At 35.3% G+C, this 27522-nt stretch overlaps 5 protein-coding genes across 9 annotated transcripts in view; 3 read left to right on the forward strand and 2 right to left on the reverse strand.

Moving 5' to 3' along the window:
• The window catches only part of LOC109080202 (mesoderm induction early response protein 3-like), a 25647-nt gene extending 25027 nt beyond the window's left edge, over positions 1–620 (forward strand). The window contains exon 3 of the mRNA XM_042763017.1: positions 1–620. This exon is cut by the window's left edge and continues 394 nt beyond it. Within this exon, the coding sequence (XP_042618951.1) occupies positions 1–34 (34 nt within the window). The 3' untranslated portion in view covers positions 35–620.
• A 2552-nt stretch (positions 621–3172) lies between these two features.
• On the reverse strand, positions 3173–5865 carry LOC109087495 (28S ribosomal protein S36, mitochondrial-like). 4 transcript variants are annotated; one of them, XM_042761955.1, is made up of 5 exons: positions 5711–5847; positions 5038–5103; positions 4037–4100; positions 3565–3770; positions 3173–3384 (listed from the first exon to the last, which is right to left on the reverse strand). In XM_042761955.1, exons 2-5 carry the CDS (start codon positions 5086–5088, stop codon positions 3367–3369), a joined length of 339 nt encoding a protein of 112 aa, XP_042617889.1. In that variant the 5' UTR covers positions 5089–5103; positions 5711–5847; the 3' UTR covers positions 3173–3366. The 4 variants fall into 4 exon arrangements, with proteins under 4 accessions (XP_042617889.1, XP_042617892.1, XP_042617890.1 ...); XM_042761958.1 differs by having other exon boundaries at positions 3179–3384; positions 5797–5865; XM_042761956.1 differs by having other exon boundaries at positions 3179–3384; positions 5743–5853.
• Positions 5866–5881: 16 nt separating this feature from the next.
• LOC109080203 (centromere protein H-like) lies at positions 5882–8272 on the forward strand. Its single transcript, XM_042761954.1, has 10 exons — positions 5882–6028; positions 6330–6455; positions 6643–6697; positions 6791–6827; positions 6918–6986; positions 7081–7137; positions 7224–7287; positions 7408–7459; positions 7700–7857; positions 7970–8272. Exons 3-10 carry the CDS (start codon positions 6643–6645, stop codon positions 8054–8056), a joined length of 579 nt encoding a protein of 192 aa, XP_042617888.1. The 5' UTR covers positions 5882–6028; positions 6330–6455; the 3' UTR covers positions 8057–8272.
• Positions 8273–8399: 127 nt separating this feature from the next.
• On the reverse strand, positions 8400–13538 carry LOC109080204 (DNA polymerase alpha subunit B-like). Its single transcript, XM_042761950.1, has 19 exons — positions 13391–13538; positions 13051–13168; positions 12715–12839; positions 12519–12604; positions 12358–12415; positions 12004–12113; positions 11582–11775; positions 11293–11381; positions 10979–11131; positions 10664–10726; positions 10503–10557; positions 10297–10421; positions 10102–10140; positions 9936–10009; positions 9734–9842; positions 9438–9544; positions 9216–9272; positions 8964–9090; positions 8400–8865 (listed from the first exon to the last, which is right to left on the reverse strand). The coding sequence occupies exons 2-19, from the start codon at positions 13130–13132 to the stop codon at positions 8713–8715; spliced, it is 1806 nt and encodes a 601-aa protein (XP_042617884.1). The 5' UTR covers positions 13133–13168; positions 13391–13538; the 3' UTR covers positions 8400–8712.
• Positions 13539–13544: 6 nt separating this feature from the next.
• Positions 13545–18534, forward strand: dimt1l (DIM1 dimethyladenosine transferase 1-like (S. cerevisiae)). Of its 2 annotated transcripts, none has more exons than XM_042761951.1 (12): positions 13545–13736; positions 14503–14576; positions 14732–14818; positions 14945–15006; positions 15091–15184; positions 15340–15389; positions 15746–15869; positions 15954–16046; positions 16127–16191; positions 16303–16366; positions 16660–16766; positions 16865–18534. In XM_042761951.1, the coding sequence occupies exons 1-12, from the start codon at positions 13679–13681 to the stop codon at positions 16905–16907; spliced, it is 921 nt and encodes a 306-aa protein (XP_042617885.1). In that variant the 5' UTR covers positions 13545–13678; the 3' UTR covers positions 16908–18534. The 2 variants fall into 2 exon arrangements, with proteins under 2 accessions (XP_042617885.1, XP_042617886.1); XM_042761952.1 differs by having other exon boundaries at positions 13573–13776.
• The last annotated feature ends 8988 nt before the right edge of the window (positions 18535–27522 follow it).

Here is a 27522-nt window from a genome sequence, read left to right on the forward strand (position 1 = left end):
ACACCACCAACACACTGCACTTCAGTCCGACTGACTCCCTTCTGCCATCCAGATACATTCATCCGCTCACTGAATATTAGTTCTTTTTTTAAATTAAAAAAAATAATAATATGTGTCTATATATATAAATATATATATGAATACTTTTTGGTAGGTTTTTTTTTGTTTTTGTAATATGACATCAGTGATGTCTTTATTGTACAGAGCTAAGAAATCTTGATTTCTCAAGAGTTTAAATAGCCATTTATTTTTCTGGTCCTTCAGATATTTAATATCCTTTGTCTTCAGTGATATACAGTTAAACCTAAATGCTGGAGCAGAGAGCCGTGGTCTCTTACTGTACTCATCCCAACACTAGCATCTTTGTTTTACTGTCTCACGAAGAAGTTGCTGTCATTTTTCATTGTTGTCGTTTTAGGATTTTTCATGTATGTGTTTGTTTCAAAAATTGGTACTTTTTTCAGTGTTTACACCACCCAAGATAGACTAAGCCTTGGGAAATGTAGCATTTTGTATATCAGGAAACTGGTTTTGTAATTGAAAATAGTGATTTCTTTGGAGCAAAAGACTTGCGTGTTTAAACAAAGAGCACTTCTAGTTGCTGAGTTTTTTTTTTTTTTTTTTTTTTTTTTTTTTTTTTTTTTTTTTTTTTTTTTTTTTTTTTTTAAAGAATCCTTGAGGTATCCATGTTTTTTATTATCTAAATAGGGTTTTGGATCTCATTATTGGGTTGGTGTTAGAGTTAGGATGTTTTTAAATGTAAGCTTTAATAACTCAATTTATTGTGGTAGTCCAAACATTTAATAGCTTGTTTTTCGGGGTTGATGCTTCTTATTCTTTTTTTTTTTTGTATTTTTATTTTTTGTTTCCCAAATTTTGCCGGAAACATTTTTTTTTCTTAATTCTCAAGTAGCATGACTGAAATTAACACAGATTTTTTTTTTCAGCTGTGCACTGTAAAAAAAAAAAAAAAAAAAAAAAAAAAAAAATATATATAGATATATATATATATATATATATATTTTTTTTTTTTTACAGTCCCCAAAGGTTTCTTTTTGTCCAAGATTTGGCACGCGAATAGAAATGTAACCTCCAATAACATTATATTAGACAGATAGGCTCTATAGGGCAGTCATCTGCACTTTACAGTATTATCATAAGTTTTGTATAAATATTAGACTTTGAGAAGTGATGTTTATGATTCCCCTTTGAGCTTACAAAGCTATTTAAATGCTACTCACTATCACAGGTTGTTTTTTTATTTTTATACAAATCATCAATAACTTTTGCTGGTGCTCTAAACTGCAAGCGCTTTAGTACCGATTGAACCAGTGTTATTTTTTATTTTCAGCTATGCATTATGTATATTTTATAGCTGCCAGGGGTACTGAGAACACCTGAATGTTAATTGAGCTCATTTGTTAATGACTTTTTACCTCTCTTTATGTTAAGCTCACTGTCTTAAGTTCTTTACCATTGTTGGATATTGGTATGCATGGAGCAGATTGGACTCTTGTTAATCCTTTTGACATATTTCAAGCTGATTAATATTAAATGCCAAAAAGCAGTCAGCTTGCCGCACCGTATCAAAACCGATACTGCCTCTGAGCTTGAGTCCTTCCTGCTATTTGCATTTTAAAACAACTTGCCATAGAATAAATTTGTATACTAAAAGCCCTGGCTTTGATTAGGGTATTGCAGAATGCTGAAAAAACTTTCTTGTTTATGGCAATAATATGTAGATATGTATAGATTGTTGTACTTCTGTCTTACAATATCCATAGCTTATTTTTACCTTTGTTTTGTTTACTGCAGTAAGACGTCAAAAAGATGCATGCTGATGGTAGTCGTTTGCAAAAAATAATTTTGAGAGAGATGGAAAATTGTAGAAATGGAAATAATTTATAGACACTCCCATTTAAACCAATTTGTTCACCTCTTTGCTCAGTAGATTGGAGAGTTTCATTGTTCACCGTGATTCTTACACCTGATACTTAACGGCTGCTATTAGTAATGTGAAGAGTCTATTTTCTATTGAATGCACTGCTGTTGCAATTACAAGTTGAATTGAAATTCTTGTGCATCTACATAGTAAATACATAGAGAAGTACTTGTTGTTAATAGCATGTTTGGATCTGCGAATACAGATGCTGATTGAAATGGATCCATAGATGCCATTCCTTGACAGGGATTGGAAAGCACTACAAAGAGTTTATCTCTGTCAATCTCTTTTTGTTCAAAATGTTTTCAGTATCTGTACATCCGGCAGAGAACTTTATCATGCTCAACATACGACAAATGTAGTACTTGGTGCTCATATAAAAATTTGTTATTTTCATACTTTCGAGTGTCTCTGCTCCTGATATTATGTTTTATTACTTTTTATAAATGAATCTCAGCTTTGCTGAAGAATTTCCGAGTTGCTGAAGTACAATGACAGTAATTGTACCCCCAAATATTTGCATATTGTTTCATTTTAAAGACAAACTAAAATAACAGAATGTACAGGTTGTTTTGACCTATAGAAGTAAGCATTTTACATCTTAAAAATATTGAGAAAAGTTTGGTAAATTGTCCTCTGTGGGTTCGGGTGTGTGTTTTTTAATATATTTAATTTAGAAATGTAAAAGAATTATTACATTTAAGGTTTTCACATTCAACAATAGAGGGGGAGGATACAGTGGTAAAAATCTGTGAATAAAACCAACAAATCCTATAAATGAATATCCATATATACAGACAATCATTACATTTAATTACAGAATTATTCAGATATCTCTATTGTTTATAAAATATGTATATATAATTGTATTGCTTTTTGTTTGTTTTTTCATTATTTTGTATTTTTGTTGTACTTTATTACTTGGTGTAAAAAGCTCCAGAAATAAAAGCTCTGGAAACAAATGTGTGCTTATTTGAAAATAACGACATCCCTCTCCACTATTTTAATTTTTTTTTTACTTTATTACTTGGTGTAAAAAGCTCCAGAATAATCATTCAATATTCAGAATAGCATAGTACTCATAGTGATCCATTTTTAATAATCAGATAAGTGCAACTCTGAATCCAGAACACAGGCTCTGTTCATGATGGTCAGAAGAGGGGCTGGCCAGAGTACTATCACAGAGTAAATGACAGATGGATTGAAGAATAAGAAGGCCTCTCCACTATTATAAATACAGAGCACCTTAATAATTAACCAACCAATCACAGGCTTAACTATCAAATAATAATCTGTATGTACAATAAACAGATTGGTTTGCTATATGACATTATGAACTCCTCTTACACCGAGAAAAAAAAAAAAAAAAAAGTCAGGTAACCGATTTCTGCAAATAGAGTCTGCTTGCATGAACTGGACCACAGTCACTCTGGTCCACCACGCTGAAAGAAAGAAAGAAAAGATGCTATTGTCAGTGGTTTGTCAATGTTCATGTCCATTTATATTGTCAACATCACAGCGTTTGTCTAAATGTCTTTTAAGCTTCAGAACAGAGTTACACAGTATTTAATTAACAAAATATTCTTTACTTTCTTGATTTTTAAAAACATGTGAACATTAACCTGAATGTAGTCCATTTCATCTAAGGCAAGGGTTCTTCTGCGGTATTTCTGAGGGAGATCTCGAACTACATCAGTGCTGTCAGGGGTGCCAGGCAGTCGGCTGACGGGTCCCGGTGGTTTGGGTGGAGGTGATATTGATGTAGGTGGAGGTGCAGATGGGGTGATCTGTGGGAGCCAGGCTGCAAGCACATTCAGTGCCTCTTGCACTGGAAATACAGCACATGGAAAATATGTTACCAACAAAGTAGTGAGCCAGCTTTAGAGTTTGCTACCAATATTTAAATACTAACTATCCTTTTGCCGTTTAAAAAAACGATTGTTTGGTGTCTTAAATTTACTATGCTTAGCATTTTGGAGACTGCAGAGTGAAACATCTCATGTATTACACAAATAAAAAGTATGTGTTTCCCAGGATAATGGATTAACTAAACTCACTGACAAAATTGAGGCAACATATGGGCTTGTTACTGACCATTTGGCCTAGGGATGCCATTCCGATCTGGAAATTTAATTAAAGGTGCATGAGGTCGCACAACCTGCAAATGAATAAATCTAATGAGAACAGTAAAACAAAACAGTCGTGCATAAGTGACTCGTCTACAGCAGGGTTTCTGGAGGTTTTAAGGAGGTAAATTTAAGAATTTACACCTTTATTTAAGACCTTTTTAAAGGCCTTCCCCCCCAGAGTCTTGTTTTCTGTCAATATACCAAAATAGAGTGAGTTTATAATTAAATCAAGAACAAATATCTGCTAGTGGGCTCAAAAAACAAAACAAAACAACAACAACAACAACAACAACAACAACAACAACAACAAAAAAAAAAAACTGTTTTCACACCCCCTTCGCAGATATCTGCTCTTGTTTTAATCCTAAACTCACTTCATTATGCTCAGTTTCACAGAAAAACTGATTTTATATCTTTATTTTGCATCTCAAGTAAATGTATCCTGATTTGAGGACATTTGGATATTTCTATCAGAAACCAAGACAAAATACTGTAGATATCTTTTGCAATTATGCAACATTTAATGCATGACTATGAATTGGAGACTTAATACTCTGATTTAAGACGTTTTAACGCTTTAAATTGTGGAAAGTTGAAGTAAAACTCTAAGTTTTATTTAACCTGCAGAAACCCTGTGTCTGTGCTTCAAGAGACTCAACAACCATAAAAACTTATGCATATTCTGAATATTGAAAGATTGCATTTTATTGTGCATAATGCTTAATGTGCTGTTGAGATGCCATTGTGGTTTACAGGAGAGAAATAAAGAAATATACAGAGAAGAAACTTGGTTTGCCCACAAGGGCATCTGTCAAACCCGTGAAATCAATGCATTTTGGTCAAGTAAACACACTCAAGATCAAAATTACTAAATACTAAGCAGATAAGTGACCATCGTTTCAACAATGCATATGAACGAGATGTCACAGCAAAACACTAAGTGTACAAGCTGAAGCGAGTGTTTACCTGCACGACCCGACTGGCAGCTGCCATCTTGCCACTCACTTTGCTTCCCATGACGACATCCGATCACTGCTTCCGGTTCAAACACACACAGACAAAACCACAAATAATACATTAGCAACCTGAAGAGGGCGCGTACAAACAAACAGCGATTGGAATTCTGAGTCGTTTCCGCAAATCGGTTCTTTTGAACAATTCGTTTAAAAGAACTGGTTCAACAATTATCTCGAATCCTTCAGACCGATTCTACAAACCGACTCAACTGATTCACTAAAAAGACTCGACCTAAAAAACGTTTTGATCGCTTCTGCTTTTAGACTTAAGGAAAGGACAGTTAATGTATACGTGTTGCATTAATCATCTAGAATTAACTACAACCGTTATGTTTACCGGTACAGTGCGAGTCTAGAGCAGAGAAGCTGCCACATTAATGAATCATATGGAATGAACTTGAAAGGCTGTCAATTCATGCACACATACATGCAAATTTATCTAATTAATGAGCTTTTACGTCACACATCGATAATACATGACTGCAGAACAACGCAAAATTAATTTATTATACAATAGCTCATCCTGCTAACATTAATCACAAATGGTTCTGCCTCTAAAATAACGCCACATTTCAAATCTATAGAGCCACGCTTCCTAGTAAACAATAAACATACAGTCTTACCGACAAGAAGCTATCTAGTATTTTATTATAACCTTATTTTCCCATGTTGACCTCCGAAACACACTAAGCTCTCTGCTGACAGTGACCTGTAAGCGGACAATCCTTTATTTCTGCTCATGCTTTTAGTTTGATGCAGGTGGGCGGGGTTTCGAAGCTCACTCTGGTCACGTGACTGTCATGTGACGTCAAGACTTCCTGGCGGCAGTTTTGGACGGATTTGAAGCAGTCTATGGTTTGAAGTAGCGCTGCTCGGAGTCGTACAATAAAAAAGGAATATTAGTGAACAAAAAGCCGCAACAGAAAGAACCAGAAGCGACGGTAAGTGAAACAAAATGTTTACATACGCTCACTTGGTGAGTGTAGTTTTTTTTAATATCCTTTTCCGGTAATTATAAACAACTGTAAAGTCAGGAATTCATTGGTTATGAGGTGCGAGAACACTGGACCCAATCAAAGCTCATTTGACACCTATCTTTGAAACTTTAACTCTGTTATGTCAATTATGTTGTAACAATTATCTATTTTGTTTCATAAATACAAAATAAATCTATATACGTTTCATATCTGGTGTCTCTGAAACCGTTTGAATGGGATTAATGGTGTTTTTATTTCTGCACAGACATACAATGATGAGTCGCATTCATCATGATGAACCCTCTTCAGATGTTGATCCAGCTGAGATGAACAACAGTCTGCCTGATACAGCATCAGCTTCTGATGGAGTGACACCCACACGTTTATTAAAGTGGTTTTCCATTATTTCATTATTTTGTTTGAATGATTTGTTATCTTCTTGCACCATTGCTTAGAACACTAATTAATAGTATATAACTATTATACACTGTTATTATACTATACTATATATACAATAATAGATAAGTAGAACTATACTCAGTCTGTTTCTTGTATGTCTTGTTTTTTCTCTCCTCAAGATGAAAGAAATAATGGAAAATCAGTGCTTTGAAATGAATGTTAAAGTCAGCATGGGTAAGCTCAGATTTTTATTTGAATAAACAATGCTTATGCAAATATTAACCACTAATAATTAACCTAATGCTAATTGTAGTGTTTGTTTCTAAGGAAAACATAAAGAGTCATGTGAAGCTGATGCAGACCTGTAAGTGTGTTTTTGAATTTATGAATGTATCTGTTTATATACTATATGTTCTAAAATAACCATATTATTCATATTATTAACAATCTGTAGGTCCAAGTATGAAAGTGAAATAGAGCAGGCAAGACTCTCATATTTCAACAAAACACTGGTATTGAACAGGTAAAGATGGTTTAGTATCAAGCATTTTTATTATTATTATTTTTTTAAATCCAATGTCCGACTGTGTCCATAATGATTTTTTGTTTTTGTTTAGAATGCAGATTTGGAATGTCATCATTGAAAAGATGATTCAGAATGATGCAGATGCTGAGTAAGTGAATCCTAATTTATATAAATCTAATCTAGGTATTCTTATATTCAGTTGTCTTAACTGTAATCATATCTTTCATTATACAGGGCACTAAAAGAACTGACCAATCAGAACACTGAGATCTGTGAAAAGACTCTGAAAATTTTAAAGGTGGGACATTCCATGCTCTGCTATGTTTTAGAAAAACTATTGTCCTTTCTTATGAATAATTCAATTTCTAAACACTTTTTTTGACCATAGAATACTTAACTGGTAATCTTTTTTTTCCAGGAAACACGAGAGCTTCAGGACCAGATCACAGATGTCCAAAAGGAAAGACTTGGTACTTACTGTTTTAATGACACTTGCTGACTTACAACCAGGCCCAGATGGAATCATTTAGTCTTTTATAAAGCATTTTCTGCTGTGATTTTGTTTTGTTTTCATTTGAAAGCTGGTTATATTTTGACAAGATGTAACGATTCTGATGGGTAAAATGTTCATATAAAACTGAAAAAAGAAAGCTACAATCACATTTTCAGTGTTCTGTTTAGTAGAAAATATCTCATTCATGTTTTCCTAGACCTAAAAGGACAAATTAAGAAGAAAATGCAGGAGATAAATGAGTTGAAACAGGTGAAGGAAAACCAAGGAGAAGTCCAACAGAGAGCCAAAGAAAGAGCTGAAGCGGTCCTACAGAAATACCAGAAGGTCACCACCATTTTACAAAATGTGCTTCGGGTATGTGGCTTCTCAATACTTGCGTACTTCTCATTCTAATATAATCCGTCTTGCTGTTTATTTTTTTAGAAACATTGTTTTTGAAACTTTGTAATAAAAATCTTGCTTTCAGGGAATCATACTGGCCAGTAAAGTCAACTGGAGGGATGATCCTAAATTAAGGGACATTGCAATGGGACTAGAAAACATTCCCAACTAAAGACCTGTTTGAACACAGTTCTCCAATGTATGTAATTTACCTGTAAATGTGCTCACTGTTACCATGTTCAGAGTAATGCATATTGAAGCTTTTTATAACAGCTCATTTGAGAATGTTTTAAAAGCATTCTGAATGTGAGATAAATGATATTAGATTAAATAAATTCTGTTTACCAATGAATTTACTTTTTAAAATAAAAGTTCTGACTGATCCTTCAGTAAAGGTTGATATATTACTACATTCACCACCAGCTGTACTTCTGTAATGTCATGCATTTAGGTGAAAAGGGTTATTCAACAAAAAAAAGGCCATTCCACACCAGAATCAAGCCAGACCTGAATGCTTAACTGCTAGTTGGCTTTTTATTAAGTAACGTCAATGGTACAGAAAAGAAGAAAAAAAATACATTGTTTTGGGAATAACATGCACTGATGAATCGTTTACAATAAGACCAGGAATGTGCAAGTTAAGTTTTGATTTTGTTGACAAGGTAACTTGAAAACAACTGGACAAAACAGCCTTTTACAAAGTATTTTATTTTCTAGCTAGTGAAGCCAGTTTTATTTTCCAGTTTAAGTGAAAAGTTTTAATACACACACAAAAAAAAATACAGACATGATTTAATAAAGTTCAAGCAGTTGAAAGGATAAATTGTATCATATTTTCACCACCTGTCCTGCAATACAAGGGCTTGCTCTCTTCCCCTCCACCAGCACAGGGTTTGGCTGAATGAGTAACCTTCCGTAAGTCCCGCCCACCTGTCCTTTAGTTAGACGGCCAGGATTGACACACACACAGCCAATCACATCCTGAGAAATAATGGAAAATGAGTTTTCCAGTCAGAATTGAAAATCTTTTATTTGACATGATATATAAATAGACATATCTAAAAATATGAGTGATTTACCTTGATGAAATAGCGAAGTTCAGAAGGAACGATAAGAATATCAGGTGTGATGTTCATTTGGCCGAATTGTTGAAACTTGTCATAATCCATATTAACTTCCTCCGCAGGAGGATAGAGAGGATAATAGCTAAAAGAACAATGAAATGAAATATCAGGAGCAGCAGGGAAGAACACAGACAAACAATATTTTACTACTAATCAATCCTGAGGTAATTTCATATTAAAGATGAGAAATTAATTTGTTCTATAAACCTCCTCTGGGTCAACATGTGTTTCATGATCCGTGAGAAACGTTCTGTGCCCGTGCCACTGCAAAAAACATAATTATATCATAAACCAGTGCTTGTGCTCACTCATTCCTCAGAAGAAGTTGTCATTTTTAAATTCACTGAATAATAATGAAATAATCTAAGTTCACATGTTAGTTGTAGGTTGTTTTCATGCTAGAATTACTAGTTGGTTCAGTGTTATTACCTGCTGATCTCTTCAGCTCCCATATGAAACAAAATGTCTGTAGAGGTCAGGCCAAATGTCACATTACTGATGAGAAGTGTGCAGGGGTCAGGAGCTAAGGTCACTCGCTAGGGGTGGAAAATGTGTATTGGAAAATATAGTTTAATTATTCAGTTAAAGCATTAAGACTTATTAAATAAAGCCACGTCTTTCTAATTAAGTTTGCCCTGAATCACACAAATGATAAAATATTAATCACCAGCACTTAATAAAGAGGACAGCCAGTTACATTCAAAGCATTTAGCTAATCATCTCACCACTGAATCATCTTTGCTGAGGTAGCTCAGGTTGAAGGGTGGCTGAGGATAAATGTAATGATGATGGACATCCCTCAGAGACGGCACAAACACCAACCTGCATCCCGACCTATAATTAAAGAATGTGTGCAATGAAAACACACAGTTGTACACAGTGAGCACTTTCTATAAAGATGTGATGAAAAAAAAAAAATATACAAACCCTTTGGTTCCTTCCACTATGCTATCCACACATCTCTTGAAGATGGTTTCAAATGTTTCCGTTACCTGGTTTTTCTGTTAAAATGTTTGAACATCAAGTGGTTAAATTTGTGGGCATAATGAAAAATGTTAATATAGGAATTTCAAATACATACTATCTGGATTACCTCAATCTGCTCATGTTTGGAATCAACAAAAGGCCCGAGCTGTAAGAGAAATACAGTTAATTACTAGTCAAGATCCCACAGATTTAAATCCATCTATTTAAAATGTCCATAAAAGCAGTCACACTGTTAGATGAATTAGGCTGTCACAACTGTTGGACTAAAACACAACAAAAATGTGTCTAAAGCTGTACCCACCAGAATGCACACATCAGGCCGATCTTTATTGATGATAGTAATGAGGTCAATCAGAGGGTCATAGGTCAGACTTTCAGAGGGGGTGTACGGTCCACAAGCCATCATAACCATCACAGGCTCAGACACTGAAATAGTGTGTTATGAAGGGTATACTGTGAGCATTGATCTCAACAGCGATGTTCTTGATACATTTTCACTAATCTCACCTTCATCCATTTCTTGTTTCACTTCAGGAGGACAGTGAAAAGGCAGGGGAATACCCTGATGGAGAAACAAATCACAGAAATAATATCATAACTCATTATTCAACAAATTCCAACTTAATCCAAACAGGTTTAAACTAAAAAGAGTCATATGCAAGAGATACCTCATATAATTTGGTAGCAACAAACTTCTCCCCAGAGGTGTTCATACCTTCCATGACAACAACCTTCAAAAAAAGAGCAAGAGAATATTGCTAATATAGATAAAAATATATGCCAAACACATTGCATGATTAGAGATGGGAGGGGGGTACATTTTCCAATACATGTTTTTTCTCAAATTAAAAATAATCAGAATTTTAAGCTAATTATTAATAATTCTGGTTCATGCAATTATATTCAATATAATATCAGTTAGTAATAAGATGAAAACAAATATATAAGAAAAAAAAGCATCAAATTTTAGGCATGTATCTCACCTGTCCAGGAAAAAGTGAGAACTCTTTGAGCTCAGACAGATCCACAGGCACCTGTCTGCCCCCCTGTTCCTGTCCAGCCTCCAGCAGCACAGATTGGGCATTGAGCTTCCCGTTACTGTCACAACACACTTGACCCAGCACTGTGATGCTATCCTGCAAGAGAGAAAGAAAGAGGTCACAGTTAGTTAAAATGGATACACACACACACTGCAGAATTAACTTTTGCAGATAAATATTTTCCTTTTTATCACTTCGAGAACAGAATTCTTTAGCCTCACTTCCTTATTTAGTCAAGATGATGTCTGTGCTTGTACCTGAACAGGTAATGAAACTGCAGAGAATTCCTCTATGTTAAAATGACTCCGCAGTTCTTCTCCGAGTTCTTCAATCTTTTCAGTCAGAACTATAGATAAGAGAGAACATCTATAAATATCTAAAAAGACAATCTGTATGTTTCATGCAACACAAACACAAATCTACATCCTGCCATGCAGGTAAAATGGTTTTAGTAATTGTGGAAGAATCCACATCCAACATAATGCACATTTGAAAAAAGAACAATGCTTTGTAAGAAGGTTTGAGTTAATGAGAACACAGCCTCACCGTCCCGCACGTCTCTCAGTCTCTGGAACATGTATTTGTAGCTGCTGATGAGTGAATTCTCTCCTTCTTCCAGCATCTCGACCCTCACAGAGCTCTGTCCTTTACCCATCCAGCGAGGACCCTGTACCGCCCCAAACGACGAGACCACCTCTCCTCGCCCACCACGCATGCCGTATTTTTGAGAAGGAGTTGCACTATACAAACACATAACACCACTTTATATTTATAGATTAAATTTATTTTATTATCTGAAAGTTAAAAGACATCAGATTCTGGTTACCATGCTATTTATTACACAATGCCTTTATGGTAATCATTGGTCGATCGACTTATGGTTGTGTTAGTGATTTTGTTAATGGTTCTTTTGCCTCATAAAGGTCTCACATATTCAAATCTGAATAAATGTTTGGTGATTTTATTACCTTGGTGAAAAGCTGGCAGGTGATAGCAACAAACTGGGACTGGTGAGTCGGGCCACACCTCTCTTGGACTGAGGATGTTCTGGGGTGGTCAGCGCTCGCTTCTGAGAGCCCTGCAGTCACAAATCGATAGGAATACATTTACATTGGTGCTTTTTACCAGTCTGGTATCAAAGAAAGCAAACGTCAATAAACTGGAAATTACAGCAGTTGAGCAGACCAAATAAACAATTTAAGTTTACTTATAAGAGCTGAGCTATACATGATTTTCTCATTTGGAATCAGTAATGCATTTTTATCTGTCCATCTACATTTCCATCAAGTGTCGCCTTTTAATCTGTCTCCAATTTTTCTTACTTTGGCAGGTGTTGAATAGGAATCCAGCATGCTCTCCTCTTCCTCTTCTGCACGGATTCTGTGAGACTCTGTTAAGAAAACTACTTTGATCATTTATAGTGAAAAAAAATTATTACATTACATCAAATTAAACCAAGCGATGATCTGAGTCACAAGGATACAGTTCCTGGATAGAATTGATGTCTCTTGTCTTGTTAAATTGGCTTCCCTTTGATGAGCCTTTAGGCTTTTTCTTCTTGTACAGCATCTGTAAGGAGCACATAAGCAGTATACAAATCAAGAAGGGAAGCATAGGGTGTCTTATTTATTAAGGCATCTCAGGAGATCAGTTATAATGTTTTGCACACTTGTACTAACTTCATGTTCAAACTGGTCCAGGTTATCAAGAGTGAGCGGCACCTGGCCTTTACTGGAGCTGAAAGCAAACCACTCAAATACGATCTCATCCCCCTTCAGCCTGTGACACAAACACTGCTCCAACACTACAATAGACAATTATTACAGTATATCACCATCATAAGAGTGTGTGTGTATGTATGTATGTATGTGTGTGTATGTGTATATATATGTATGTATATGTATGTGTATATATATATATATATATATATATATATACACACATATACATACAGTGAATTTATGAAATAAATTATATTAACAAAAATTAAAACAAGTAAGAAACTTGACATTTACTTTTATCCACAGTGTCATTGTTGAAGGCTATGTTGAAAGTATCCAGTTCAGACTTGATGTCCTCTGCAGTGACTGATGCCATTGTTGTTGTGTCCTCTGATGTTCAAAAATTCAGAATCTGTAACATTAGAACAGAATAAAGAAGATGCATACATGTTCCGAATAACAGATTTCATCAATCGCAAGGTTTGAGTCTCGCTGAATAAAACTGACCTGGCGCTAAACACAATAATTTAAGAACCTATTTTGCCTTCTAAATACAATTTTATTCAGCGGAATATAAAGCTCAGAATAAGAAAGTTATCTTCAACACACATTATTTTATCAGGTGAAAGCTTACCTTCTATATTAATATAAAAATTCAACTGTCATATTCCTCAACAGTCTTTGCATCACGTTCAGATTGCCGCGAAAATGTCCCCGCAACAACAGTTCTAAAAATGTCATTTCCGGTTCCTCCACGCGACCTCCACTACGCCAGAGGGAGCTTGAGGCGGTCAACTGAATTTCTATCACCGATCAGCTGAAAGGAGCCAAAGTTGCTACACGTGTTTATGATAGCGTGAACTTACTCACACATTTGTACTGTAAATTTCACAGTTTGGAATCTCAGACATTACTTTTCAAGATGCCGAAGGTTAAAGCTGAGAAAAAATCTCGACAACACCAGGAGGTGAAGAGTCAAGGTAGCTTAAGCTCGTGTTTTGTACCGCATGCTAACGTAACGTAAGTTACATGTCTAAGAAAATTAGGCCTGTTTTTCGGACCATAAAATATGTTTGCAATGTGATATAATTTTCATGACATTTAAGCACATTTTTTGTACCGCATGCTAACGTAACGTAAGTTACTACGTTTTACATTTGATGAGATCTCTCTCTCTCTCTCTCTCTCTCTCCTCTCCTCTCTCTCTCTCTCTCTCCTCTCTCTCTCTCTCTCATTTAATTTAGTGAGCATTTATTGGCATGACAAAAGTACATTTGAAAATATGTTTGCAATGTGATATAATTTTCATGACATTTAAGCACATTGTATTAACAGAAATAAAAGGAATAATAGTAATAATAAAAATATGTAAAAAGTATTAAGCATGTAGTGCAAAATGAATTAGTGTATGTATGTGTATAAGTTAGAAATAAAATTAAATAAGATAAAGTATTAGGTTTACAGAGGCAAAATATACATCTAAGTAATATAATACAGTAATATGGCATAGTATAATCTACATGTGCTGGAAACATCAGATCAGGGCAGATCTCTCTCTCTCTCTCGCTCTTTCTCTCTCTCTCTCAAGTTTAAAGTTTATTTGTTTAATTGTCATGCCAATAATATCACATGCCAAATTTTGGCTTTTTTTTCTTTGTGGGATATTATCGGGCACGCATGTTTAAAGTTTGTTAGAATCCACTGCTCATAAACAATAAAGCATTAATGTTTCTTGATCTGTTTCAGGAATTATGTTCAATACTGGTATTGGTCAGCATATTTTAAAGAATCCTTTGGTTGTCAACGGCATCATAGAGAAGGTCAGTAATGTGACTTTTTCAGTCAAATGTTTCATTTTATATTTCTAGCAATTCATCTTTCTTCTAAAGAAAGTGACAGCTCTCTGAATGTGTCCCCACATTGTAACAGCACAAAATAATCGGTGTGTTGATATAATACAAAAATGTATTTGCAGGCAGCATTACGACCAACAGATGTGGTTCTGGAAGTTGGTCCTGGAACTGGTAACATGACTGTCAAACTTCTGGAGAAAGCCAAGAAAGTAAATATGTTTCATTAAATGTTTATTGCTGGATTTTAACTAGTGATTCATTTGTTTATTTTTATTATTATTTCTCCCCATAATTACTTCATTTCCAATAATTAACATTTTACATTAATTTCAAAGGTAGTTGCATGTGAGTTGGACACCAGGCTTGTCGCTGAGCTTCAAAAAAGAGTTCAGTGCACGTAAGTGTTTTTCGTACACATTCACTGCCACAGTTGTCAAGACCTCAGCACCTGTTTGATTGAAAAAATCTGTTTTCAATGCAGTCCAATGCAAAACAAGCTACAGATCCTCATAGGGGACGTTCTCAAGACAGACCTCCCTTTTTTTGATGTCTGCGTGGCTAACTTGCCTTATCAGGTATTGGTTTACCGATTTGTTTCTCCTTGATTGCTGTAGATCTGTCTTCAGAGTTGCTGGTAACACTTTACAATAAGGTCCTATTAGTTAATGTTAGTTAATACGTTAACATTCAGATTTCTTATTGTAAAGTGAGTTTTTTTTTTTTTCTCTAGATATCATCACCTTTCGTGTTCAAGCTGTTACTTCACAGACCGTTTTTTAGGTAAGAAATTGGAGAAACCCTTTTTTTTTTCTCAGGCTGGTTCAGTAAATGTGAGTGTAGAATAAAGTAAACAAACTAGTCGAAAATATGATTCACTCTTTAAACTCAAAAATGGGACTTAAATTCCTACCTACTTCTATCATATTGATCATTATGATTTCTTTCATTCACATTTGTACAAGTGGCTCATTTTCTCCCAATTATACCATTTATGACTTCACAAAAGCAGTTGAAACTCACTGCATTACAATGGAAAATAATAAAGAAAAATAACATCAGTTGCAGAGATGAGAAGTTATCACCATGTCAGTAATAGTGGTGGTTTGAGTTGAGTTTTGTGTTTATTCTGTCTGTAGGTGTGCTGTGCTGATGTTTCAGAGGGAATTTGCCATGCGGTTGGTAGCTAAACCAGGAGACAAGCTATACTGCAGATTGTCCATCAACACACAGCTCCTAGCCCGCGTGGACCACCTCATGAAGGTTGGTGCCTGTTCAGATTCATTTAATGTATTCTCATTATTATTCATATTTGAAACCATATACTAAAATGCTATGATTATGAAGGTGGGAAAGAACAATTTCAGACCACCTCCAAAAGTAGAGTCCAGCGTGGTGAGGATAGAGCCCAAAAATCCTCCACCGCCAATCAACTTCCAGGTAAGTGTACTTAATTTAAGTGTGTATATTGACTGAGCAGTTATTGGAAATAATATAATCTTGTTTTTCTACATTTATAGGAATGGGATGGTCTTGTCAGAATTGCATTTGTCCGAAAGAACAAAACACTCAGTGCTGCCTTCAAGTAAGACGTCCCTAAATGGTGTTTTTATTGAGCGATCAATAGTAATAAATTCAAACAGCTGGCCAGTTGTGATATTGAATTGATGTTTTCGTTTTTTCCTTCTTCAATGAAGTCTGCTGCAGTTGAACAGTTATTGGAGAAGAACTACAGAATCCATTGCTCAGTGCACAACATAGTGAGTCTGCTTCACTTTGGCTCTTTAAATATACTTGACCTGAGACACCGTTGTATTCATAGTCTTTGCGGGTCTTAATTCACCCTTCCAAAAAAAAAAGGCTTTAAAAAAGGTCTTAAATCAGGTCAGAAAGTCCTAAATTCATAGTCATCATGGCATTACATGTTGCATACATTGCATTAATATCTTTGTTAGTATTTTGTCTTGTTTTACAGTACAAATATCTAGACGGCCTTAAATAAAGATACTTTTAATTAAGATGCATTAAAATACATTTCCAAACTGTATTGCAGGAAGTGCAACAAGATTTCAGTATCACTCAGAAAATTGAAAGCATCCTTCAAGAGTCACATTTTAGCAACAAGAGAGCACGTTCCATGGATATAGATGATTTTATGGTGTAAGTATGACACTTCACTTCATAAAAAATACTTTTATTGCTTATTCTTTGGGGGGTGTTTCGTTAAGCATCTTTTCTGCATCCATATTTTACGGTAGGCTTCTTCATGCATTCAACTCCGCTGGGATACACTTCTCCTAAGATTTAAGAAAAAGGAAACGGCTACTAGGCTGACAGGAAGTGATGTCACAATCTTCTTATATTCTGGTTGATGCTATGTGAAGAAATTAATATTTCTTTTCCATGGAATGGGACCCCTAATCACTCAGGCTGGAAATGTTTTGTGCCTTTCCTGAATCAGGAAATAGTTAAGGACATCATTCAGATGTAAAACTGGTGACTATTAAGAGGATTTGAAGAGGACATCTTGGATTTTTATTACTTCTCTTTATGTACTTGCTCTGCAGTTGTGAGCACACCAGTTTACTCTTCGTATAACTGAGCTTGTCATAAAGAATATTAATCTTCATCCCCATTAATTTCAGCACTGAACACATAACATACTGTTCTACTAAATACTGAACTGTCAAAGTGAGAAATGATAAACTGCTAACCCTTTTCAGTAAGGTTCAGTTGGTTAACCTTAATGTATTTATCAGGTGGCATGAATTAATTGATGGTATTTTTATAGAATTTTGTATCTTAATAATGTTCATTTATAAATATCGAAATTAATTTAATTTAGTTTATAGTGCAATAAGTTAAACAGTTTTTGAATGTTAAACTTGTATTAGTATATATAAAAATTACTTCAATTAATAAATGCTGTAAAAGTATTATTCAGTGTTTGTCCATGCTAGCTATTGCTTTAATGTTAAGTTGGAATTTATTGTCTAGTGTTACCTAAAAATCTTTTTTAACATTCAGGTAATTGTAGTATGTAAACTTTGATGTGTAAATATAATGGCTAATTATGTTATAGGTGATTGACCTATTCTCAAGATTCATTTAAGGGATGTTCCTTAGAAAGGTTTAGCTGTACAAGGTCAATAAAAACCATTGAAAATTGTTTTGTTAACTTCAGTATTTAGAAATGTAAAATCATTCATCTGCATACAGATCTTTGGACTTGTATGCAGATGCAAACTTGAGAAAATGCTTGTTCTGTTGCTCACATACCCTGTGTGAGACTTGTCAGTAGTGTGTTTCTATTATGAATCATTTTGAACTGTTCAAAGCCACTGTCTTAAATTGTGATGTCAGTGAAGCCGAGTTTCAGATCCTCCTCCCGTTTTGATGCAGGAGGTTTAAGATCGAAGTCTGAACTTGAGAAAAGTTACTTTGATGCAACCAATGCTTTTTTAATTTTTTAGCTATATGATAATCTACACTTGAGTAAAATTTTGATTCAGAGCTATTTAAAGTCAGGCTTACTCATACTCTTTAGGGAGCTAAATGCTTTACCTTACTCTGTGCCATGTTGAATATAGATACAAAAAAAATCTTCACCAAACACATGAGGACCATCCACCAGATACTAACCAACATCCTGAGTGTACTCCGCTAAGAAAAACAAACAAACACTTAAGCCAGCCTAAGATTTTGTCTTGCTGGCTGGTCTGTTGGGCAGTTTTAGGATTTTGGGCACATTTTAGCTGGTCCAACCCATTTAATCCAGTTTTTTTTTTTTCTCAGCAAAGTACATTCTCTGTACTTTCATAAAAATGCTAAATAATGGTGTTTTTTTTACATGACAAAAGATTAAATGAGTGGAAAATCGTTTTGGTGGTGGTGGTGGTGGTTAGAATAAATGATTGGATTATTACTATGGCAATTTCATGTGTTGACTTTATGAACTGTTTGTTGTAGTCACATTATTTGACCACTAGATCGCTCTCAAGTACTGTTACAGATATTTTATGTACATGAAGGCTAATAGCGACTGACTTCCTTTCTTTATTTAAGTACATGGCTAAGAAAGCAAAACGTGTGAATGAGAGTCATGCTTTAAAAAATAAATAAAATAGGGTATAATTAGGAGATTGAGACTGTTGCTGTTGAACTTAAAATCAAGTTGGCAAATTCTGCATGTTTTCCTCCTCACCAACCTGGCTCGTTTTACTCCTAGCAACACCAAAAATGTCACTCCTTGTCGTAATATTGACAGATCCAGCTCTTTTGATTGATAGCAGGCAGGGACTCGTATATGCTGGGGTGAAGTGACTTATGGAGAACTGGAAGGAATTGATTCAAGAGTTGGAGCGCCACAGGTGTACAGCCTCACATGAGTGACAATGGCCTCTGCTGTCAATCAATGCAAGAGTTTGTGTTGACTGCCTGATAGAGCTCATGGCAGAGCAGAGCAGAGATGGATAGACAGAAAGAACTGTACTCTATCAATCTTGATTTATCTTCCAAAAATTTAGGGTCACTAGGTTTCTTTTTCTCTTATGCTATCCAGACTGCATTTATTTGATCAAAAATATAGTAAAGACAGTGAAATATAATTACAGTTTAAAATAAATATTTCTATTTTAATATATTTTAAAATGTAATTTATTCCTGTGGTGCCATTACTCCAGCCTTCAGTGTTACATGATCCTACATAAATCATTCTAATATGCTGATTTGCTGCTCAACAAATGTTTCTTTTTATCAATGTTGAAAATAGTTGTGCTGATTAATAGATAGATAGATAGATTAGATATTTTTGTGGAAACCATTATATATTTTTTCTCAGGATTTTTTGATGAATAGAAAGTTCAAAAGAACAGTTTATTTGAAAGTATGATTTTTTTTTTTTCAACTAAAGAAATCTGAACTGTAGTGTATTTGATGTAGGCAATCCATCCCTCATGTTTATTTATGTTTATCAAAGGTGCATTGAGAGAGATGCAGATAAATTTGTAGTTTTATGAAGGTTGAGATACTCCCCACATTGACTCTGAACACTTAAAGTGATGCATAATACATGAAATTATGAGTGCACACAGTCATGTTTGACATTTCTGGAGCTAAATGTCACCTGAACAGGTGTATCTCCTACTGCAGGACGTCCTGCAGTGCAACTGAGATTTTTTTGCATTGCACCTGCTCATTTAAACAGATTCCTCTCTAACTGTTCCACAGCACATCACTTTATCTTGTGGCAGATGTCACTGAATTGTCTGAAAAATCTTTGTGGCCTTACAGCAAAATGCTTTCAGCAGTATTACAAACTTTCTCAAACACTCAATTATCCTTGTGCAGACTCTGCGTTTTTCGCTTGGCTCCTGAAGTCATGATGAAAATAATTAATTGGGCTTTAGGTGTGAATCCCTCTCATGCTATCCAGATACTGTCCTAGTTTTCCTGTATACGCAGGTTCTTGCCAGTTGCCGAGCCTCAGGCCTGCTGATAGGATCGAGATTAGAAATTCAAATATCTTTCTTCTTTGATGTAAAACAAGAGAGCTTTTGAGCCTGGCACCCAGAGGACATGCCAACCCAGTCTACACATTGATCCTGCGAAACTTGTTTGACTTTGAAATGTATTTATCTATCTCTTTATACTGTATCTGTTTCTTTTTTTCCTATTAAACTGTTCACTTGTGGCAAACACTTAGATTCTCTTGATCACTGTCTGTGATACAGAATAAAGGAGAACTCTGAGCAACTGGAGGCCATTGGAAGTACATGTTCTGTGGGTCATGCATCAGTTGCTGCAGAGCTTAAATTGAAGTTTCAGTGTCACTATTGCTTTCCATTGTAGTTGTAGAAATTCTTCTTGCCTTCACTGACCTCCATGTTGCGTAGTGGCCCTTTCTGATTGGCTGGTTGCAGCAGACCGTGGTGCTGTCCCATAAATACTCACTGTAGCATTTAGCTCCTGTCAGGGTCAATGGTGTGGGATGGTCTTGACGAGCTCCAGACACTGATGCCATGATAAGCTAATCTTTAAGGGACTCCATCAATGAGAGGGTCACGATCGGGATCTCATCACAGTATTGAATTAGTTCGCTGGCTGGAAGTGATGATTCATTCTATCACATTGGGATCCATTATGGATTTTGCATTTTAGATATGTCAAAATGTGCTTTTGTAAATTTGTGGTATTGTTATTCATTCATTTAGCCAGCATTGAAGGTAGTGTAAGACCAAAAGCACTTCTTTTTTTAAATGGTGACTTTTTTAATTATTATTAGGGTAGAGAGGACATGAATTGATGTGGAGAAGAATTTTTTATTCTTTAAAAAAGGGTAAATGTACTTAAAGCCTTATAATAGTCTAAAAAAGTAATTTAATTTAAATAATTTTTGTTTCTATTATTTATTTATTTTTTTTTATTTTTTTTTAAATATATGCAGTTCCAAACCTGTGATGTCCTTTTTTTCTGCTGAATACAAAAGAAGATAGTTTGAAGAATGTTGAGGGTCCAAAAACAGTGACTTTACTGACTCATTGTATAGACAAAAAACCCACCAATACCTTCTTTTGTGTTAGAATGAAATTAGTAAATGATGACACAATTTCCATTTTGGGGTGTACTGTTGCTTTAAGATTTTCAAATAATTTTGCAAAGATTTTTCGTTTTAACCAACTTAAACCAAAACTTGGTTTAATTAATTAATTTTTTTTTACTGGAAAACATCAAAAATAATGCTTAAGAAACATTTGGCAGCCACAAACACACAAGTCATTGTACACTTAAATATTTTGAACATTTTTCCAGTTAAAATATCTCCAAGCAAGATTTTCAGAATATTTATCTTTAATACAATAGTATTTTGTTTTACTGCATTGGTCTTTTCTCACTTATTTTAAGTATAACGTATTAAGTTATCTCATGATCAAGATATAAAAACAAGTCTCAGTGTCATATGCAGCATCACTTCTCAAGTAAATGTATCTTGTTTAAAGTATTTTTAATTTTTTTTATTCAAACACAGAAGTCACACAAACCTAATTAAAATCTCATCAAGAAGTCTTTTTTTTCTCAGTATATTGAAATACTGAGGTAATTTCTTCTCCTTCTAAATATTTCAAATTTTTTTTTTAATATTAAATGCTGTTAGCATTACTCCCTCGTTAATTTAATGTGGTCTCACACTAGACCTTTGAATTAGTGATACCCCAGTGACAAGTTCATTTCTTAAGAGCATTCACACTGATGTCGGTCTGTCTTCTCTTCATATATTTCCCCTCCCATTCTCTCTCAGACTAACGGATGCTTGAAATGCGTTGAGGTATTCCCTGCATGCTCAGTTGGATGTGGCACAGGAGCACGGCTGGGCTCTGACCTGGGCCTCCCTGTCGGATATTGATGTCTGCAGATGTTCACATACAGAAAGGGCAGCCTCATCCCCTCCTGCTCCTAATAAATCATATAAAGGGAGGGATTCACTCTGCATTATTGATGGTCCGTAGGGAGGGATGAGAGAGGGCTTACTAGAGAAAGAGAGAGAGAGAAAAAAACATGCTGTTCAGCCTTTTCAGCTGCCCAAGGTTAGCCAGACACCAGTTAAGAGATCCTGACAGGTGTGTGTGTGTGTGTGTTAGTGAGAGAAAGATTTTCCCCATGGGAGACGATGATCTGGAGTTTTTGAGAGCCAACCTTGCTGTGACAGGCCTCTCCACAGCAACCTGTCAGGGCAGCCCCTTTCAAGCAGGTTTGAGGGATGTCATGAGGCTGTGGCATGGCAGTGTTTCAGAGGGGGAGGGAGAGAGAAAGACAGATTGAATGGAGAGCCGTATTTCCTGCACTCGCACCACTGACTATAACAGGCATGAATTTTATGAGGCTGTGAAGCTCAATCAGTTAGCGCACACTCCATGAAAAGAGTGTTTTCACACGCATACTCATGCATTCTGCAACCTTCATTTTCATAATTTAAACCTCAGTCCCCTTTAGGCACCAAAGGGAACTCTGTCTTTGTTATGAATGGCATACTAACATACTTCTCTTACTATTTCAGCAATATACGTGCAACTTTTTTTGCATTTGCAATGTAAACTGTATGACACAACACACTGCATGGAATACTGTATCCCTCAATGCAATGTGCTCAACTTGTCCTCACCTTTCCAGTCACGTGACAACCATGTGGAGCTTGAAATATGGAATGCGTGTTGTGTAGTGTAAAATTAGCTACAAAATAAGTTATTTAAAATTGTTTCTAATTATATATGCGTGCGTGTGTGTATGTACTGTATATATACAGTTTATATATATATATATATATATATTATATATATATATAAACTTTATTATATATATATAATATATATATATACAGTGCCGTGAAAATGTTTTTGCCCCCTTCCTGTTTTTTCATATTTTTTGTATATTTGTAACACATTGTACAAATTTTAGTATTACATAAAGATAATGCAAGTAAATATAAAATGCAGTTTTTAAATGATGATTTCTAAGGCTTTGGGACTACAGCGAACCATGGTCAGAGAGCCATTATCCACAAATAGAGAAAACTTGGAACAGTGGTGAACCTTCCCAGGAGTGGGCAGCCTAACAAAATTACTTTAAAAGCACAATGACAACTCATCCAGGAGGTCATAGAAGAACCCAAAACAACATCTAAAGAACTGCAGGCCTCACTTGACTCAATTAAGGTCAGTGTTCATGATTCAACAAGAAAGAGACTGGGCAAAAAGGGCATCTATGGGAGAGCCAAAAAGCCATTGCTGACCAAAAAGAACACAAAGACTCGTCTCACATTTGCCAAAAAATATCTTGATTATCCCCAAGACTTTTGGGTAAATATTCTGTGGACTGATGTGACAAAAGTTAAACTTTTTGGAAGGTGTGTCCCGTTACACCTGGCATAAAAGCAACACCGCATTTTATAAAAAGAACTTCACACCAACAGTCAAACATGGTGCTGGTAGTGTGATCGTCTGGGGCTGCTTTGCAGCTTCAGGACCTGGACGACTTGCCATAATTGATGGAACCATGAATTCTGCACTCTTATCAGAAAATCTTGAAGGAGAATGTCCAGCCATCAGTTTGTGACCTCAAGCGCACTTGGATTATGCAGCAGGACAATGATCCCAAACACACCAGCAAGCCCACCTCCGAATGGCTCAAGAAAAACAAAATTAAGTTTTTGGAGTTGCCAAGTCAAAGTCCGGACTTAAATCTGACTGTGATGCTGTGGCATGACCTTAAACAGTCCATTCATGCTCCAACGTGGCTGAATTAAAACAATTCTGCAAAGAAGAGTGGGCCAAACTTCCTCCACAGCAATATGAAAGACTCATTGCCAGTTATTGCAAACGCTTGATTGCAGTTTTTGCTTCAAAGGGTGGCACAACCAGTTATTAGATTTAGGGGGGATTTACTTTTTCACGTAGTGCCAGACAGGTTTGGACAGCTTTTTTCCCTTAATAAATTAAATAATTATTTCAAAACTGCATTTTGTATTTACTCGGGTTATCTTTGTGTAATATTAAAATTTGTTTGATGATCTGAATCATTCAAGTGTGAAAAATATGAAAAAAAAAAAAAACAGGAAGGGGGAAAAACCTTTTTTACACCACTGTATATGTATGTACAGATGTGTGTGTATATATATATATATATATATATATATATATATATATATATATATTATATCTATATTTATGAATTACTTATTTTGTGTGCGTGTGTGTGTATGTGCCAACATACTAAAAGTACTACAGTTATTGCAGCTACTATTAAATTATGGTAATCTGGTATTAACCACCACTGTCATTAAAAAGAAATTAATTAAAATCAAAGAATAATTCTAAAGGCTTCTAAAATGGTTTAAAGGCTGAAATACACTATACAACTCTTAAAATCAGAGCAGATTTTCAAACACTGAGCATCATACTCTAAATAACTGAAAATCACACACAGCCATTATGAATAGCAAACTCACACAAAAATAAGCATATGCCTTTTAAAATACCCTCTGACTGGATGGAATCACAGTCTGAATAAAAAAACAAACATCCATCTCCACACATCTCTTTAACTGTCCACAATCCATAGACTTGCTCTGACTTTCAGCAACTAGTGTTGACTCAGAAAACTTTCAAAAAGTAATGTATTCCAGCCTTAAAAGAGATTCCACTTTAATTTATTATGGGATTTTACTGTAGCAACTAAAACGTCTGTAACTACGGTATTCGGTTGAAAATTTTTCAAAAATGTTATTTTAAGAGTGATTGCTAATAACTTTACTACAACAAACCACTTTAAGTGTCCATGTAACTTAAACAGTTCCCAATTCCAGTCATTAGGATTCAGCTTTTGAAAATGGCAGTAAAACTGAACCTGCCATGGAAGCTCAATTCCTCTCTCTCTCTTCTCTTCTTCACTCTGTGGTTTTGAATGAATGAACTCCCTTTTTGATGGTGAGAAGCTTTGAAAGCTTGTCCTCTAGACGCCCAGCCGCCCCTGGCTGTGGTTAATTCCTGGTGCAGTGCAGGCCGCCTTTGAACCTCTAGAGGGGGTGGGACAGGCATCTGGGGAGCGGGTGAGTAACCCGTATAATGCCAGCCGGAACAACCCCACTCGCCCGGATACAAGCTCTAGAACTCTGACTTCTAGAATGCAGGAGAATGCTACAGGGGTTGAATTCAATTGAGAATTTGATGCATTTAATGCCAGACTAAGGGGAATCATCTCTCCAGTGTGGCAAAGATGAGATGATTTGAGATTCATATTAATGTTGTTTTAAATTCATGCTCCCAGTATGCCTACAGTGGGGCTTTGAGAGATCTGGATTCTCCACTGAAAACAAAGGCAATGTTGTGCAGTATGTTCATGCTGCTCTTTTCCTTTTCCCTTCAAAGTGAACTGTGATCAGGGCCAAGACAAAAAAGCAGCATTAAATTTGGATAACTTGTGTATGACTTATATGCTCACGTAATGGACAAAGTAATTTGTTGCTGTGGCTCTATGAGAAGAAACGGCTGATAATTATTTTGTTACCTAGCTAACAAAAATGTGTTTTAAATACATTTAGCTAACATTCTAATTATGTTATATAAAATGCTCTGTGAATGTTCAAAACTTCTATTCTTTTTTTTTTTTTTTTAATGTTTTAAAAACATTTTTTCAGTTATGCGAATGTTTAGGGAAGGGAACATTCCATTTAGTTTTGCAAACATTGTCAATGTTAATGTTAAATGTTCTCTAAAAATACTTAAACAAGTAGAAACATTTAAAAACGAACATCCAACAAAAACATTTAGAAAAAAAAAAATTGTTGCATACAAACAATTTATAAAGAATAGTTTTGTGTTAATGTTTTGAGAACATAAAGACCAGATAACTTAACAAACCTTATTCTGTTAGCTTAAAAAATGTTTGTTCATAACATTGAGAGAACTTTGACAGTTAGTTGGGTGTTCACTGTTCAAACATATATATTAGGTCTGTTATGTACATTTACAACATCACATTCTCAGCATAGAAAACTCTAGTACTTTACTCTTAAAACATACATTCTATGTATCTCATATGATGTTAATCTTCTGTCTTGAGGTAAGTGTACTTGAGTACACACAAATGCAGTCGTTTTTCCTTGCCTATGAGCAGCAGGGACATCTTCTTGATAATTTCAAATCCAGGTGTGAAGGAATGTCGGCTCTCTTCTTGAATAACACCATTATACCCACTCTGGTAGAGCTGAGTGCCAAGGTCTAGGCTGTTAGATAGCAATTATGTCTCCAGGAGAGCAAGCGGAAGGGAATCTCACTCATTTAATTGACTGTCAGGCTGCTATCTGCGAGTGTGCTTTCTGTAATCGGACATGTTCCATTTCCCACAAATCGTCAGTGGGCCAGTTCAAGGTAAATTTCTTGTGGCTTTTATTCCATGTATATTAGCATAGAAAATATTTATATGATAGCACACTCCTAAAAGTTGCCTAAATTAACCTTTAGCAGACAGAATTAATTCTCTGATGTATAACAAAAGCTACATTTATCTGATCAAAAATACAGTAAAACAGTAATATTGTGAAATATAATATTAGATATTCTATTCTATTAAATTAGTTTAAAATATTTTAAAATATAATTACTTTTGATGATTTTTGTTTGCCATTACTCCAGTCTTCAGTGTCTCATGATCTTACAGAAATCCTTCTAATATGCTGATTTGATGCTCAAGAAACATTTTGATTATTTATCAAAACATTATACTCAAGAAACATTATTATCAATATAGAAAACAAGCTTTGCTGTAGAATATACAAAAGAACAGCATTTATTATAAATTGAAACTTTTGTTACATTCTAAATTTTTGGAATGATACTGGACGCATTAAAAATGTATAATCTGTTTCTACCAGAAATATTGATGACTTATCACTGCACATTTTTGTCCAATCAAATGCTCTTTAGAATGAGAATGTCTCTCCCCCAGTAAGTAGCAAATCGCAGTTCACTGCTGTTGTGTAACTAATGCCTACTGAATATGAAATGGGATGATCCGTTGGTACGTCCCGTCCAAAATTCTTGATACCTTCAAAGTGGTTTGAAATATGTAAAAAATATTCTAGTTTGACCCTTTAGACTTCTGACACGTCATTCCAAGGTGACTCTGGGCCGCTGTGGAGTTCAAAGGCAGGCGTCCGTCAAGCAGATGTGTTTGGTTGCTAAGCCTCGTATCAGAGTTTTTCTCCGGAGTTTCAAAGAGTGAAGGTCAAACTCATGCTAAGCCGCCTCATTAACTCTCCATCACAGCACATCATTGGTCCGTGAGCGTGTGTGCGTGGGGAGGATGTTGACCTCAGGCTAATTTCCTCTTGCCTCCACTGACTCCAGCTGCCACTTCTGAAGGA

Source organism: Cyprinus carpio, chromosome A8 (genome assembly GCF_018340385.1).
Source record: "Cyprinus carpio isolate SPL01 chromosome A8, ASM1834038v1, whole genome shotgun sequence".
Taxonomy (NCBI): Eukaryota; Metazoa; Chordata; class Actinopteri; order Cypriniformes; family Cyprinidae; genus Cyprinus; species Cyprinus carpio.

Bases quoted from the DNA above. Each gene is read 5' to 3' on its own strand.
- LOC109087495 (XM_042761955.1), bottom strand. From the start codon at position 5,088: ATGGGAAGCAAAGTGAGTGGCAAGATGGCAGCTGCCAGTCGGGTCGTG. The intron at 4,101-5,037 runs GTAAACACTCGC...ATTCATTTGCAG, and splicing joins CTGCCAGTCGGGTCGTGCAG to GTTGTGCGACCTCATGCACC. The intron at 3,771-4,036 runs GTCAGTAACAAG...CTGTATTTCCAG, and splicing joins TGGCATCCCTAGGCCAAATG to TGCAAGAGGCACTGAATGTG.
- LOC109080203 (XM_042761954.1), top strand. From the start codon at position 6,643: ATGAAAGAAATAATGGAAAATCAGTGCTTTGAAATGAATGTTAAAGTC. The intron at 6,987-7,080 runs GTAAAGATGGTT...GTTTTTGTTTAG, and splicing joins AAAACACTGGTATTGAACAG to AATGCAGATTTGGAATGTCA. The intron at 7,138-7,223 runs GTAAGTGAATCC...TTCATTATACAG, and splicing joins CAGAATGATGCAGATGCTGA to GGCACTAAAAGAACTGACCA.
- LOC109080204 (XM_042761950.1), bottom strand. From the start codon at position 13,132: ATGGCATCAGTCACTGCAGAGGACATCAAGTCTGAACTGGATACTTTC. The intron at 11,382-11,581 runs GTGAGGCTGTGT...TCTTATCTATAG, and splicing joins ACTGAGAGACGTGCGGGACG to TTCTGACTGAAAAGATTGAA. The intron at 9,843-9,935 runs GTTTGTATATTT...CTTTAATTATAG, and splicing joins ATAGTGGAAGGAACCAAAGG to GTCGGGATGCAGGTTGGTGT.
- dimt1l (XM_042761951.1), top strand. From the start codon at position 13,679: ATGCCGAAGGTTAAAGCTGAGAAAAAATCTCGACAACACCAGGAGGTG. The intron at 13,737-14,502 runs GTAGCTTAAGCT...GATCTGTTTCAG, and splicing joins CCAGGAGGTGAAGAGTCAAG to GAATTATGTTCAATACTGGT. The intron at 16,192-16,302 runs GTAAGACGTCCC...TTCTTCAATGAA, and splicing joins ACACTCAGTGCTGCCTTCAA to GTCTGCTGCAGTTGAACAGT.